Below are 16,015 nucleotides of genomic sequence, written 5' to 3'. Positions count from 1 at the left end.
CACTGTTCATTTAAGAGGGGGGATTTTACCAGACAACACGCCCCAGCTTCATCAAACATGATAAACTGGTTGGAATAGGGAAGCATTTGAGGAGACATCTTAGGAACTGTGGGGAGATTCCAACACTCATTTACAACTGCCACAAATGGTATTTATAAAACATGTTTGTTACTACTTCCTGTTCTGGTTTAAATAAGGAAGTCTCTGTTTGTTTCCCTGGAGGACTGTTCACTACAATCAATCCCAGCATAGATGGCAGGCCCCAGGAATCACACTGGACCACAATGGGAAACTCCCGGGACACAAAACAACCTGGGGGTACCCTGCCGTTCAAAAGTTTGGGGTCACTTAGAATTTTCGTGGTTTTTGAAAGAAAAGCATTTTTTTTTGTCCATTAAAATAACATCAAATTGATCAGAGATACAGTGTAGACATTGTTGTAAATTGCTATTGTAGTTGGAAATTTGCTGATTTCATGTGGAATATTTACACAGGTGCGTAGAGGCCCATTATCAGCAACCATCACTCCTGTGTTCCACTGGCACGTTGTGTTAGCTAATCCAAGATTATCATTTTAAAAGGCTAATTGATCATTAGAAAACCCTTTTGCAATCATGTTAGCACAGCTGAAAACTGTTGCCCTGATTAAAGAAGCAATAAAACTGGCCTTCTTTAGACTAGTTGAGTATCTGGAGCATCTGGAGTGTGTGTGTGCTTGGTGTGAATGGTGTGTGTGTGTGCGCGTGGTATGTGTGTGTGAGTGGTGTGTGTATGTGTGTGCATGTGTGAGTGGTGTGTGTATGTGTGTGTGTGCATGTGTGAGTGGTGTGTGTATGTGTGTGTGTGCATGTGTATAACCTGGATGTTTATAGGGAGTTATGAGAGTAATGTGTCCAGAAACACTGAAAGGAGCTGAACCACCATTAGTACAGACAGATGGAGAGATAATCCCTGTTCTACTTCCTGACTAACAGACCCTCTACTACCCCAGACTATTACTACCTTCTAACAGACCCTCTACTACCCCAGACTATTACTACCTTCTAACAGACCCTCTACTACCCCAGACTATTACTACCTTCTAACAGACCCTCTACTACCCCAGACTATTACTACCTTCTAACAGACCCTCTACTACCCCAGACTATTACTACCTTCTAACAGACCCTCTACTACCCCAGACTATTACTACCTTCTAACAGACCCTCTACTACCCCAGACTATTACTACCTTCTAACACCCTGCTACTGCACCTCACCCCTCTAACTCTCCCCTATTCATCACCCTGTTACTACACCTCACCCCTCTACCTCTCCTCTACCTCTCCTCTATTCATCACCCTGTTACTACACCTCACCCCTCTACCTCTCCTCTACCTCTCCTCTATTCATCACCCTGTTACTGCACCTCACCCCTCTACCTCTCCTCTACCTCTCCTCTATTCATCACCCTGTTACCGCACCTCACTCCTCTACCTCTCCTCTATTCATCACCCTGTTACTGCACCTCACCCCTCTACCTCTCCTCTACCTCTCCTCTACCTCTCCTCTATTCATCACCCTGTTACTGCACCTCACCCCTCTACCTCTCCTCTACCTCTTCTCTACCTCTCCTCTATTCATCACCCTGTTACTGCACCTCACCCCTCTACCTCTCCTCTACCTCTCCTCTATTCATCACCCTGTTACTGCACCTCACCCCTCTACCTCTCCTCTACCTCTCCTCTATTCATCACCCTGTTACTACACCTCACCCCTCTACCACTCCTCTACCTCTCCTCTACCTCTTCTCTATTCATCACCCTGTTACTGCACCTCACCCCTCTACCTCTCCTCTACCTCTCCTCTATTCATCACCCTGTTACTGCACCTCACCCCTCTACCTCTCCTCTACCTCTCCTCTATTCATCACCCTGTTACTGCACCTCACCCCTCTACCTCTCCTCTACCTCTCCTCTACCTCTTCGCTATTCATCACCCTGTTACTGCACCTCACCCCTCTACCTCTCCTCTACCTCTCCTCTATTCATCACCCTGTTACTGCACCTCACCCCTCTACCTCTCCTCTACCTCTCCTCTATTCATCACCCTGTTACTGCACCTCACCCCTTTACCATTTCTCTATTCCATCACCCCTGTTACTACACCCCCCCACTTCCATTCCATCCACCCCCTCTAAACCCCCACTTCAATTCCATCACCCCCCGCCACACTCCACGGGCTGGAAGCAGGTCACCACCAGAAGGGACCAGGCTCCACCACCAGTCACCCCCTACCAGGACTGGGGGATCATAAGGGGATAGAGCCCCCCCCAGGGCGTGTGATTTTACTGGGACAGATGATGAACCCTCCATTAACAAAGGAAACCTTTGTTGCGTGTAAAATAAGCTGGTAGTTGTTATTTACCGAACTGGATAACAACAGACCACTACAGTGATATTTACAGAGTCCATAGCAACAGACCACTACAGTCATATTTACAGAGCCCATAACAACAGACCACTACAGTGATATTTACAGAGTCCATAACAACAGACCACTACAGTGATATTTAAAGAGTACATAACAACATACCACTACAGTGATATTTACAGAGTCCATAACAACAGACCACTACAGTCATATTTACAGAGTCCGTAACAACAGACCACTACAGTGATATTTACAGAGTCCATAACAACAGACCACTACAGTCATATTTACAGAGTCCGTAACAACAGACCACTACAGTGATATTTACAGAGTCCATAACAACAGACCACTACAGTCATATTTACAGAGTCCGTAACAACATACCACTACAGTGATATTTACAGAGTCCATAACAACAGACCACTACAGTGATATTTACAGAGTCCATAACAACATACCACTACAGTGATATTTACAGAGTCCATAACAACAGACCACTACAGTGATATTTACAGAGTCCATAACAACAGACCACTACAGTGATATTTACAGAGTCCATAACAACATACCACTACAGTGATATTTACAGAGTCCATAACAACAGACCACTACAGTCATATTTACAGAGTCCATAACAACATACCACTACAGTCATATTTACAGAGTCCATAACAACAGACCACTACAGTCATATTTACAGAGTCCATAACAACATACCACTACAGTCATATTTACAGAGTCCATAACAACAGACCACTACAGTCATATTTACAGAGTCCATAACAACAGACCACTACAGTGTTATTTACAGAGTCCATAACAACAGACCACAACAGTGTAGCTAGAAGGACTGGGGTTATACAAGACAAAATAGCTACTAGCTGTATTGAATATTGAAAAACAACATTTCAATGGGAGACTGGCATGAAAATGGAAGCTACGCACACTGACCTCAAGTTACAATTCTGCCCTTTAGCCAACTGTACCAGTGTACGGGACTCTACTGAGCTGTGTCCTGGTATCTTACCAAGCTGTTGAGGCCACCCAGAGTGTGGTTGGCATTGTGGAGGGAGTAGGTCAGCTGATACACCCCGTCATTGGTCTGACTGTTACCATAGAAACCCACTCCAACAGCAGAGCTGCAACAGAAGAAATCAACATTAAAAACAGAGAACTTTTTTTTAATTTCTTCATGTTCACATTGGAACTAAATCTTGGTCCAAATCAAGTAACAAACAAAATTGCTTTTACAAAATAGTCGCGGGAAAGATTTGAGGGGAGGGGCACTTTGTTTCATCTTCATCTGTAACTCAATCAAACCAATAAAAACGGCTGAATCAAAGGCACAAAGAAGAGTGCTATTGAACTGAGATGTATCCCACAATACTGCCTGTCTGCCATATGCAGCCTATTACACTGCAGCTCTCTATAGGAAGAAGAGAGGTCTCTGAAGGGTGATTATAGCTCTCGCCTATTACACTGCAGCTCTCTATAGGAAGAAGAGAGGTCTCTGAAGGGTGATTATAGCTCTCGCCTATTACACTGCAGCTCTCTATTGGAAGAAGAGAGGTCTCTGAAGGGTGATTATAGATCTCGCCTTTCCTTCTCTCTTTTCTCCAATATCTCCTCCTTCTTTCCTTCCTTCCGCTCATCTGTCTCCTCACCCCGTCGCTAGACTTTACACTGAGCAACATGTGTCATTGTGTCGTTGTGACACATTGGTTAAATATATCCTCTTTCTCTGTAGAGGAAATGTCTCTCTCTCTCAAGTACAGGACACTCTGATACCCTGTTTCACACAACTGAGCTAAGCTGAGCTGCACTGGCATGGTTACCTCTATACCAGGCGGTGTCAGAGGACCTGTATCCCAGAATGGACAGGCTGCTCTGACATGGATAATGACTCCAGTACATCACTGGGACCCAGCTCCCTGCCACCCAGGACCTCTATACCAGGCGGTGTCAGAGGACCTGTACCCCAGAATGGACAGGCTGCTCTGAAATGGATAATGACTCCAGTACATCACTGGGACCCAGCTCCCTGCAATCCAGGACCTCTATACCAGGCGGTGTCAGAGGACCTGTACCCCAGAATGGACAGACTGCTCTGACATGGATAATGACTCCAGTACATCACTGGGGCCCAACTCCCTGCCATCCAGGACCTCTATACCAGGCGGTGTCAGAGGACCTGTATCCCAGAATGGACAGGCTGCTCTGACATGGATAATGACTCCAGTACATCACTGGGGCCCATCTCCCTGCCATCCAGGACCTCTATACCAGGCGGTGTCAGAGGACCTGTACCCCAGAATAGACAGGCTGCTCTGACATGGATAATGACTCCAGTACATCACTGGGGCCCAGCTCCCTGCCATCCAGGACCTCTATACCAGGCGGTGTCAGAGGAAGGCCCTAATTTTTTTCTCCACATTTTGTTAAATGACAGCCTTATTCTAAAATAGATTAAATACATTTTTCCCTCATCAATCTACACACAATACCCCATAATGACATCACAATACCCCATAAAAATACCCCGAAAGAACCCTCAAAACACCCCCAAAATACTTTTTATACTTTTTTTATTTAGAAATGCACATTTTGGTACCCTTCCCCAGATCTGTGTCTCGACACAATCCTGTATCGGAGCTCTACGGATAATTCCTTCAACCCCATGGCTTGGTTTTTGCTCTGACATACACTGTCAACTGTGGGACCTCATATAGACAGGTGTGTGACTTTCCTAATCATCATGTAGGTGGACTCCAATCAAGTTGTAAAAATTAAATAAGTGTTCTAATCACCCCGGTTTGAGCGAACACTGCAGAGACCACTGTTGAATGATCACACTCGTGTGTTCGTAAGTGTCAACGGGTTAAATCAACCCAAATCCCCAAAACCACAGCCCCAAGGGACTAGACACAGACAGAAACCTGTCTGGCACCATGCATTCTCACTGTTCCTTTAGGCTGTTGTAACAGGACACGTTTGCCTAGACATTACAATGCTACTACCTCCCAGTAGACCTGTACTCATGTCCCCCATTAATAATGATACTTGTCCATCACATCTGGTACCAGTGAGGTCATTATGTTAGAGGTCATAGGTTAGACACACTGGGACAGGTTTTTAGGGAGGTTCTGTGTCCCTGAGGATGTACGTCATCAATCACTGTATTGGACAGTGTCACACCCTGACCATAGTTTGCTTTGTATGTTTCTATGTTTTGTTTGGTCAGGGTGTGATCTGAGTGGGCATTCTATGTTGCGTGTCTGGTTTGTCTATTTCTATGTTTGGCCTGATATGGTTCTCAATCAGAGGCAGGTGTTAGTCATTGTCTCTGATTGGGAACCATATTTAGGTAGCCTGTTTGGTGTTGGGTTTTGTGGGTGATTGTCTCCTGTGTCAGTATTTGTACTACACGGGGCTGTTTCAGGTTTTCACGGTTCTTGTTTTTTTTTTGTAGTTTATTCATGTATAGTTTCTTTATTAAAGAACCATGAATTATAACCACGCTGCATTTTGGTCCGCCTCTCCTTCCCAGGAAGAATCCCGTTACAGACAGAGCAGACCAGGATCTCTGTCATGGTGCACCAACCCCCATCCCACCCTGTATGCACACTGACCTTCATATCCTTCAGTCATTCACTAGCTGCCAATGATCTAGTCTGGTCACTAAATGCACATGTTCTAGAGTCTGGTCACTAACTAACTGCCAATGTTCTAGTCTGGTCACTAACTGCACATGTTCTAGAGTCTGGTCACTAACTAACTGCCAATGTTCTAGAGTCTGGTCACTAACTAACTGCCAATGTTCTGGAGTCTGGTCACTAACTACCTGCCAATGTTCTGGAGTCTGGTCACTAACTGCACATGTTCTAGAGTCTGGTCACTAACTAACTGCCAATGTTCTGGAGTCTGGTCACTAACTAACTGCCAATGTTCTAGAGTCTGGTCACTAACTAACTGCCACTGTTATGGAGTCTGGTCACTAACTGCACATGTTCTAGAGTCTGGTCACTAACTAACTGCCAATGTTCTGGAGTCTGGTCACTAACTGCACATGTTCTAGAGTCTGGTCACTAACTAACTGCCAATGTTCTGGAGTCTGGTCATTAACTAACTGTCAATGTTCTGGAGTCTGGTCACTAACTGCACATGTTCTAGAGTCTGGTCACTAACTAACTGCCAATGTTCTGGAGTCTGGTCACTAACTGCACATGTTCTAGAGTCTGGTCACTAACTAACTGCCAATGTTCTAGAGTCTGGTCACTAACTAACTGCCAATGTTCTGGAGTCTGGTCACTAACTAACTGCTAATGTTCTGGAGTCTGGTCACTAACTGCACATGTTCTAGAGTCTGGTCACTAACTAACTGCCAATGTTCTGGAGTCTGGTCACTAACTAACTGCCAATGTTCTGGAGTCTGGTCACTAACTAACTGCCAATGTTCTAGAGTCTGGTCACTAACTAACTGCCAATGTTCTGGAGTCTGGTCACTAACTAACTGCCAATGTTCTGGAGTCTGGTCACTAACTAACTGCCAATGTTCTAGAGTCTGGTCACTAACTAACTGCCAATGTTCTGGAGTCTGGTCACTAACTAACTGCCAATGTTCTGGAGTCTGGTCACTAACTAACTGCTAATGTTCTGGAGTCTGGTCACTAACTAACTGCCAATGTTCTGGAGTCTGGTCCCTAACTAACTGCCAATGTTCTGGAGTCTGGTCACCAACTAACTGCCAATGTTCTGGAGTCTGGTCCCTAACTAACTGCCAATGTTCTGGAGTCTGGTCACTAACTAACTGCCAATGTTCTGGAGTGTTACGTTCCCCAGTTTATGTGTTGTAGTTAGTGTATTTGCATGTGTTTATTTCAGGAGATGACTTCCTGAAATCCCTCAAGCAGCTGATTGGTCGACTCCATGGCTAATCTCCAATTACCTATTCCTTCTGAAGCTATATAAAAGCCAGTGTTCTGTTCAGGAGAGAGGTTGATTTTGCTGGGAGTTCATTGCTGGGAAGTCATTGCAGAGAGATTGAATGTGAGGGAGGTCATTGCTGAGAGAGGAGGCTGATGGCTGTGGATAATTTACTATGTTAGTTGTTGGTAGCAGTTGGTATGTTCTGTGAGTTTGTTGCTCAGATAGAGCTTATTTGATGTCCTTTGTTTCTTAGTTTGTTTGAGAAATTATTTGTTCTCCTGTTTCATTTGTTCCCAGGGGGGAAGGGGAAGGCACCTAGGGAGTGCTTAGGCAAGAGGCCCGCGGGCATACATATACCCGTAGTGTATATTCATTGTCTAGGCACAATAGGTAAGACCTGGGTGGACCACCCCCTGTATTTTGGTTAGTACACCAGGTGGTGCTAAAGTAGGTAAGTAGTGGTTAGGCAGGTAAGATAGGAGAGGGGGGGCTTTGAGATTTACTTTCTTTGCTTTGGTTCCGTCCAGCCCCTTTTCCCCATATTACCGTGTAAAGGAACCACATATAAACGGTACCACATTTCCTTGTAAACGGTACCACATTTTGCCTGTTGTCATCCTTACTCCCGCCTACAGTCCATACCTCTTTCACTTCACGGAGAGTTTAGTTGTAGCAGGGAGTTGCGTTCCCTCTTCATAGAGGCATGAGTAACATGGAGTCTGGTCACTAACTAACTGCCAATGTTCTAGAGTCTGGTCACTAACTGCACATGTTCTGGAGTCTGGTCACTAACTGCACATGTTCTAGAGTCTGGTCACTAACTAACTGCACATGTTCTAGAGTCTGGTCCCTAACTAACTGCCAATGTTCTAGAGTCTGGTCACTAACTAACTGCGCATGTTCTAGAGTCTGGTCCCTAACTAACTGCCAATGTTCTAGAGTCTGGTCACTAACTAACTGCCAATGTTCTAGAGTCTGGTCACTAACTAACTGCCGATGTTCTAGAGTCTGGCCAGGAAAACAGAGAGAGTGAGAGTAGCAGAGCAGAGAAATGTGTGATTCAACACATTTAAATCATTGTTACTAGGTAGAACACTTTACTTCTGATGTAAATGCCTACATTTTTGGTTTAATATGTTCAATGAACCACTTGTGGAGTATCACCACCTGCTGCAATAAAAGCATTATATTATGGTCCACACCACAGAATGAATAGAAGACATCTTTAAACAGATGCAGGCGGCCAGATGGACAGAACAAGCATACTGTTATCACCCCCCACCGGAGAGCCAGAGGCAGGGAGGGGGGGAGTGGGAGAGGTGTTATGACGGAAACACATCCTGTAAGTGTGTGTGTGTGTGTGTGTGTGTGTGTGTGTGTGTGTGTGTGTGTGTGTGTGTGTGTGTGTGTGTGTGGGACAGAGAGAGAGAGAGAGGGAGAGAGAGAGATGTACCACTGTGCACTCTGTCTCTGGAGCATCATAACCATGATTGATACCAGTCTGTATCTCTACCGTCCATTACTCCAGAACCCTGAGACTAGGATGGGCTGTCTCTCTACCATCCATTACTCCAGAACCCTGAGACTAGGATGGTCTGTATCTCTACCATCCATTACTCCAGAACCCTGAGACTAGGATGGTCTGTATCTCTACCGTCCATTACTCCAGAACCCTGAGACTAGGATGGTCTGTATCGCTACCGTCCATTACTCCAGAACCCTGAGACTAGGATGGTCTGTATCTCTACCATCCATTACTCCAGAACCCTGAGACTAGGATGGTCTGTATCTCTACCATCCATTACTCCAGAACCCTGAGACTAGGATGGTCTGTCTCTCTACCATCCATTACTCCAGAACCCTGAGACTAGGATGGTCTGTATCGCTACCGTCCATTACTCCAGAACCCTGAGACTAGGATGGTCTGTATCTCTACCGTCCATTACTCCAGAACCCTGAGACTAGGATGGTCTGTATCTCTACCGTCCATTACTCCAGAACCCTGAGACTAGGATGGTCTGTATCTCTACCATCCATTACTCCAGAACCCTGAGACTAGGATGGTCTACATCTCTACCGTCCATTACTCCAGAACCCTGAGACTAGGATGGTCTGTATCTCTACAGTCCATTACTCCAGCATGCCCTGAGACTAGGATGGTCTGTATCTCTACCGTCCATTACTCCAGCATGTCCTGAGACTAGGATGGTCCTGTCTCTCCACCGTCCATTACTCCAGCATGCCCTGGCATTATCACACCTGATTCCACTAGTCAAAGGTTTGATGATGAGTTAGTGGAATCGGGTGTGTAAAACGTGCCCCCTCTGAGTCCCCAGGACCAGGGTTAAATAACACTGAGCTATAGAGGTACAGTGCTGCTACACACATGACTTCAAAGTGGTTGTTTTCTCCCAGCTGCACTTGATTGGGATTGCCTCCTTGGCACAATGTAACCAATGGAATAGTCCCAAAAGTTCAAACCCAGCACATGCAGGCTTTATGAAATACAATTTGTACCCTGATAGCATTACTGTGCATTACTCTCTCCATCACTCTTTGCTCTCTCTGTCTCTCTCCCTCTCTCTCTCTGTCTCTCTCTCTCTCTCCATCTCTCTCTCTCTCTGTCTCTCTCCATCACTCTCTCTCTGTCTCTCTCCATCACTCTCTCTCTCTCTCTCTCTCTCTCTCTCTCTCTCTCTCTCTCTCTCTCTCTCTCTCTCTCTCTCTCTCTCTCTCTCTCTCTCTCTCTCTCTCTCTCTCTCTCTCTCTCTCTCTCTCTCTCTCTCTCTCTCTCTCTCTCTCTCTCTCTCTCTCTCTCAGATCTGCATACAAAAGCTGCACTAAGATCTCTACTGAAGGAAGACACCTCAGCACACTTAAATCCATAAAGGACAGTCATTTATTCGCCAAGCGTTCAGTCACACCTTCGTCAGAGAGAGCAAATCACTTATCAAACTGCACCTTAGCTACTTTTGTTGTGTCGGGTGCAGATTTCTGCATTTCCTGCATGAGGATCTCTGTTTGCGTCCCAAATGCCAACCCATTTCCTATATAGTGTACACAGGGCTCTGGTCTAAAGCAGTGCACTGTATAGTGAATAGGGTGCCATTGGCCATAGGGCTCTTGTCTAAAGTAGTTTACTATTTCAAGGCTATAACCTACAACGAAATACATTATGAAGCATTTGCGAGTGGGACACAATAGGCTGGTAGGGCCATAAAGCTCTCAGCATTTAAATTACATTTAGTTGTATTAAATCATTATAGTCTATAAGTTGTGACTTATTTAGAATTAAATACAAATTAAAAGAAGAATTCCTTATTAGGCTCAGTCTACAGTGCCTTTAAATTCATTTTTAGAAACATGAGTTTGGCCAGTCTGTGGCTTCATGCTCATGCAATGGTTTCTGGAGATCCGGCCAGCAGTGGAGACTATCCTCTCTACACTGGCAGGGCCAAAGGGGATGCTAAACACCCCAGGCTGGGCAGAGATAGTTTATTTATGTTTTCCATACAGTAGGTAGGCCTGAAGGCTTTTAGGCTAAATAACCCAATCAAAACGGAAAGCTACTTGAAAATGAAAATATGCCAGGCCTATTGAGCCACAATCAATTACGACCTATTGTATAAATAATAAACAAAAATGAATTAAACTTTTAAGAGATCAGATTTTTTGTAAATAAAAACTTTGCTACAATGACACAGTTATCTACACACCTCATTCCTTTCTTTTAGCACGCAGGAAGTATCCCATCATGCTTTTGGGATACGTGTCTTTTCAGATTCCGTAATGAATCTTTAGTTGTGGACACTTGTCACGTCGGCATGAAGGATCGAGAGACAGGAGCAGGAATGCGTAATAGTTTTCTAAAATGAAGCCTAAATTATGGCGTGCCGTGTAAAGGCACGGGGACGAAGACCAAACAAACACGTAACAAAACCCAGGGTTGAAACCCTAACAAAAGAGCGAGGAGCACCTCGAATAAATGACACGCCCCCACAATGATGAACATACGGGACGAGACCCGTAATCATCTGCGCAATCCACAAGGGCACGAAAGACCAAACACACAGCACAGGCACTCACACACACCAACAGACATAGATACAATAATCTACCGCCCAATGGAAACCAAAGGGCACATATATACAAATACAATCAGTGGGAATAGGGGCCAGGTGTGCGTAATGACAGTTCTGGAGGGATTAGTGACAACACTACATTACCTCACTCCCTCTCTTGGTCCTCCTTATCTTTGTAAGTGACCTTGATTTAACACCTGTGTGTTTACCAGTTTCTTTATGAACATATTTAGTGAACTCCATGACAGTAGCTAAAGCAAAGTGCTATAGGTAGCAGCACACAAATGCATGCTGGGCCGGACATGCCCTGAGCTGGTGAACTGAGCGCTACTGGAGCGGAAGAGAAGAGATCTGCACACCAGTCAAATTGGGCGAGCTCCGCTCCTCACTCCAGCCCCACTCCGCTCCACTCCAGCTCCACTCCAGCTCCACTCCACTCCTCTCTCCAGCTCCACTCCACTCCTCTCTCCAGCTCAACTCCAGCTCCACTCCGCTCCATTCCAGCTCCACTCCAGCTCCACTCCACTCCTCTCTCCAGCTCCACTTCACTCCACTCCTCTCTCCAGCTCCACTCCACTCCTCGCTCCACTTCACTCCACTCCTCACTCCACTTCACTCCGCTCCTCACTCCAGCTCCACTCCGCTCCACTCCAGCTCCACTCCAGCTCCACTCCACTCCTCTCTCCAGCTCCACTTCACTCCACTCCTCTCTCCAGCTCCACTCCAGCTCCACTCCACTCCTCTCTCCAGCTCCACTCCAGCTCCACTCCGCTCCACTCCAGCTCCACTCCACTCCTCTCTCCAGCTCCACTTCACTCCACTCCTCTCTCCAGCTCCACTCCACGCTCCACTCCACTCCACTCCTCGCTCCACTTCACTCCACTCCTCTCTCCAGCTCCACTCCTCGCTCCACTTCACTCTACTCCTCGCTCCACTTCACTCCACTCCTCACTCCACTTCACTCCACTCCTCTCTCCAGCTCCACTCCTCTCTCCAGCTCCACTCCACTCTTCGCTCCACTTCACTCCACTCTTCGCTCCACTCCTCTCTCCAGCTCCACTCCACTCCAGCTCCACTCCACTCCTCTCTCCAGCTCCACTCCACTCCTCGCTCCACTTCACTCCACTCCAGCTCCACTCCTCTCTCCAGCTCCACTCCACTCCTCTCTCCAGCTCCACTCCACTCACATACTCTGACTCAATGATACAACAGTCACTACCTCCACCCATACCATCTAACATGTTAGGCCTGGTTGAATCATCTGAAAGAAATGTTATAATATCTGTACATTACAATTCTACCTGTGATTACAAAAGTACAATGATTCATTGCTTCAGCTTGAGATTAAGAATCAGTGGTAGACTTTGCAAGTGCATGAAGAGGTCAACTGTACAAAAGTCATATGCCTGCTTGTTGAAACTATATTTTCAGTTCCTGTTGAGGCTATGTTCTAGTCTTACTTCTGCTAGCACATGATAGCAATAGGAGGAAGAAGGATTGGGATAATAATAATAACCTGAACTCCGCCTAGCAGAAACATCTTTGTATTAGCAACTATTATTTATGAGTTTATGTTGTATTAAAGTTAAGGGGCAACACCATCTTGAGAACTGAGTGTCTTGTTTGTAAATTGCTACAAGTGTATCCAGGTCTCAATCCTTATTAAACAAACTAACCTCTGATCAAAGAAGTTTCCTGTGGTCTTTTGTATAACATAGGGCTGAATTCCCTTACAGATCCAACAGTCACTACCTCCACCCATACCATCTAACATGTTAGGCCTGGTTGAATGATCCAACAGTCACTACCTCCACCCATACCATCTAACATGTTAGGCCTGGTTGAATGATACAACAGTCCAAGTTAATCAGAATGATATATTCCAATTAGAGAAGGTAATAGAATGGAATAACATGATATAACAGGAAACTGCCCGGTGACATCATCCAATCATAAAAACCCTGTGACTCATAACACAAAGGACAGAGAAATAAAAAAGACAGGCTATTGGATTAAAGTCTTCGGGTTATAATAAAAACCATTAGACAACATAAAAACAACCGGCTATCAGTGGGCACTAGTCCTGGGGGCTGCAACGGGCATTGCACACTTTTGTTCCAGCCCAGCACTAAACCCTACTAGCTATAACGAACCAAGGACACCATTTCCCTCCAAGGCAACGTTGAAACATCTTTCAGTAGAAGTCTCCTGTCCAACAACTCAGCCACCAGATGAGAGGAGCTACATCAGACAAACGACTGTTATTGAGCTTGTTGATTTATGGAAGACCACGTCTGAAAATAACCTTGTACAGGAAACCAAACCACATTCCCAAATCACATTAACAAGAACAGGACCTCATTTAAGACCAGGACAGAGCATCCAGTCACTCAGGCTCTCGTGGAGAAGGTGAGTAGCTGAGAGGTGGAGGACGGAGGTCATTAATGTGTTAGTGTCACTAGGCTTTTCCCCTATTACAGCAACCACATGGACAATTACAGAAATCAAATCAAATTGTATTGGTCACATGCGCCGAATACAACAGGTGTAGAATTCACAGTGAAATGCTTACTTACATAAACACCATAAAACACATTCCCAAAGTTACATGACCAAGGTTCCAGGTTGGCTTGGCCATTCCCAAAGTTACATGACCAAGGTTCCAGGTTGGCTTGGCCATTCCCAAAGTTACATGACCAAGGTTCCAGGTGGGCTTGGCCATTCCCAAAGTTACATGACCAAGGTTCCAGGTGGGCTTGGCCATTCCCAAAGTTACATGACCAAGGTTCCAGGTTGGCTTGGCCATTCCCAAAGTTACATGACCAAGGTTCCAGGTTGGCTTGGCCATTCCCAAAGTTACATGACCAAGGTTCCAGGTTGGCTTGACCATTCCCAAAGTTACATGACCAAGGTTCCAGGTTGGCTTGGCCATTCCCAAAGTTACATGACCAAGGTTCCAGGTTGGCTTGGCCATTCCCAAAGTTACATGACCAAGGTTCCAGGTTGGCTTGGCCATTCCCAAAGTTACATGACCAAGGTTCCAGGTTGGCTTGGCCATTCCCAAAGTTACATGACCAAGGTTCCAGGTGGGCTTGGCCATTCCCAAAGTTACATGACCAAGGTTCCAGGTTGGCTTGGCCATTCCCAAAGTTACATGACCAAGGTTCCAGGTTGGCTTGACCATTCCCAAAGTTACATGACCAAGGTTCCAGGTTGGCTTGGCTGTAGAAAAGGGAAACTGATATTCGCCCAAAAGTCCAGGCACAAATATTATAGTTGTATTTTATTTCCTACAGGAGTAGTTAACTGAAAGCTGTGAGCCTGTTTAGTTATATCACCACAATAGTAGAGGTTTTACTAGACCAGCTGTACTGAGGAAAGGTGAAAGCCAACCAGAATGCAGACAGAGAATGCTTCACGCAGCACTTGTTGGTTAAATAAACATTTTATTATGCTTTTCAAAATTAGATAAGATAGTATTTCATATATGGGTAGTAAGCTGAATGCTCTGTGAACACAAAGTCACGTTTGCAGTCTGGCCCCAGACAGTGAAGGGTTAACACATTTCATATCATAATACTAAGATAGTATTTCCTACAGGGGGGTAGGTTGCTGAATTGTGTGAGCTTTAAAATGTTAATGGAGTGACGTTTCTATGGGAAACAGAGAGCCGTTCAGAGCCCAGACATTCAAGAGTTTACACAGCGCTCCTTGGTCAGGCTGAACAGCATCATGCCATAGCACTTAGCACCACACTAGGTTTGGTGTAAGAGAGACCAATCAGAGCTGGGCTTGCCCCCCCCCCCTGGAATGTTATCAGCTAACTAACTCTATTACCTTCAGCACTTAGAGCTCTGTCACAAGATTAAGCTCTTCACAGTGCCAACTCAATCAAGCACTTTGGCGAGGGGGAATAATTTGATGTTCTATTTCATTGGGAGGAGGAATCATTTGTTGTTCTCGTTCATTCGGAGGAGGAATCATTTGTTGTTCTCGTTCATTGGGAGGAGGAATCATTTGTTGTTCTCTTTCATTGGTAGGAGGAATCATTTGTTGTTCTCGTTCATTGGTAGGAGGAATCATTTGTTGTTCTCTTTCATTGGTAGGAGGAATCATTTGTTGTTCTCTTTCATTCGGAGGAGGAATCATTTGTTGTTCTCTTTCAAGCCCTGTAGGTCCTATAGTGATGAGGTGGGCAGCCATACAGGTCCTATAGTGATGAGGTGGGCAGCCATACAGGTCCTATAGTGATGAGGTGGGCAGCCCTACAGGTCCTATAGTGATGAGGTGGGCAGGTCCTATAGTGATGAGGTGGGCAGCCATACAGGTCCTATAGTGATGAGGTGGGCAGGTCCTATAGTGATGAGGTGGGCAGGTCCTATAGTGATGAGGTGGGCAGGTCCTATAGTGATGAGGTGGGCAGCCATACAGGTCCTATAGTGATGAGGTGGGCAGCCCTACAGGTCCTATAGTGATGAGGTGGGCAGCCATACAGGTCCTATAGTGATGAGGTGGGCAGCCCTACAGGTCCCATAGTGATGAGGTGGGCAGCCCTACAGGTCCCATAGTGATGAGGTGGGCAGCCCTACAGGTCCT

At 45.6% G+C, this 16,015-nt stretch overlaps 1 protein-coding gene across 1 annotated transcript in view; it reads right to left on the bottom strand.

Annotated features, from left to right (window-relative positions):
* The window catches only part of LOC139402155 (protein tweety homolog 2-like), an 87,303-nt gene that overhangs the window by 54,615 nt on the left and 16,673 nt on the right, over positions 1-16,015 (bottom strand). Inside the window, exon 3 of the mRNA XM_071146242.1 lies at positions 3,439-3,550. Coding sequence (XP_071002343.1) covers positions 3,439-3,550 — 112 coding nt within the window. The remainder of the gene's footprint in view (positions 1-3,438; positions 3,551-16,015) is intronic.

This window comes from Oncorhynchus clarkii, unplaced genomic scaffold, assembly GCF_045791955.1.
Source record: "Oncorhynchus clarkii lewisi isolate Uvic-CL-2024 unplaced genomic scaffold, UVic_Ocla_1.0 unplaced_contig_11082_pilon_pilon, whole genome shotgun sequence".
NCBI classification, from domain to species: domain Eukaryota; kingdom Metazoa; phylum Chordata; class Actinopteri; order Salmoniformes; family Salmonidae; genus Oncorhynchus; species Oncorhynchus clarkii.
The sequence above is the reverse complement of the archived record's forward strand: the minus strand, read 5'-3'. Positions and strand labels throughout refer to the sequence as shown.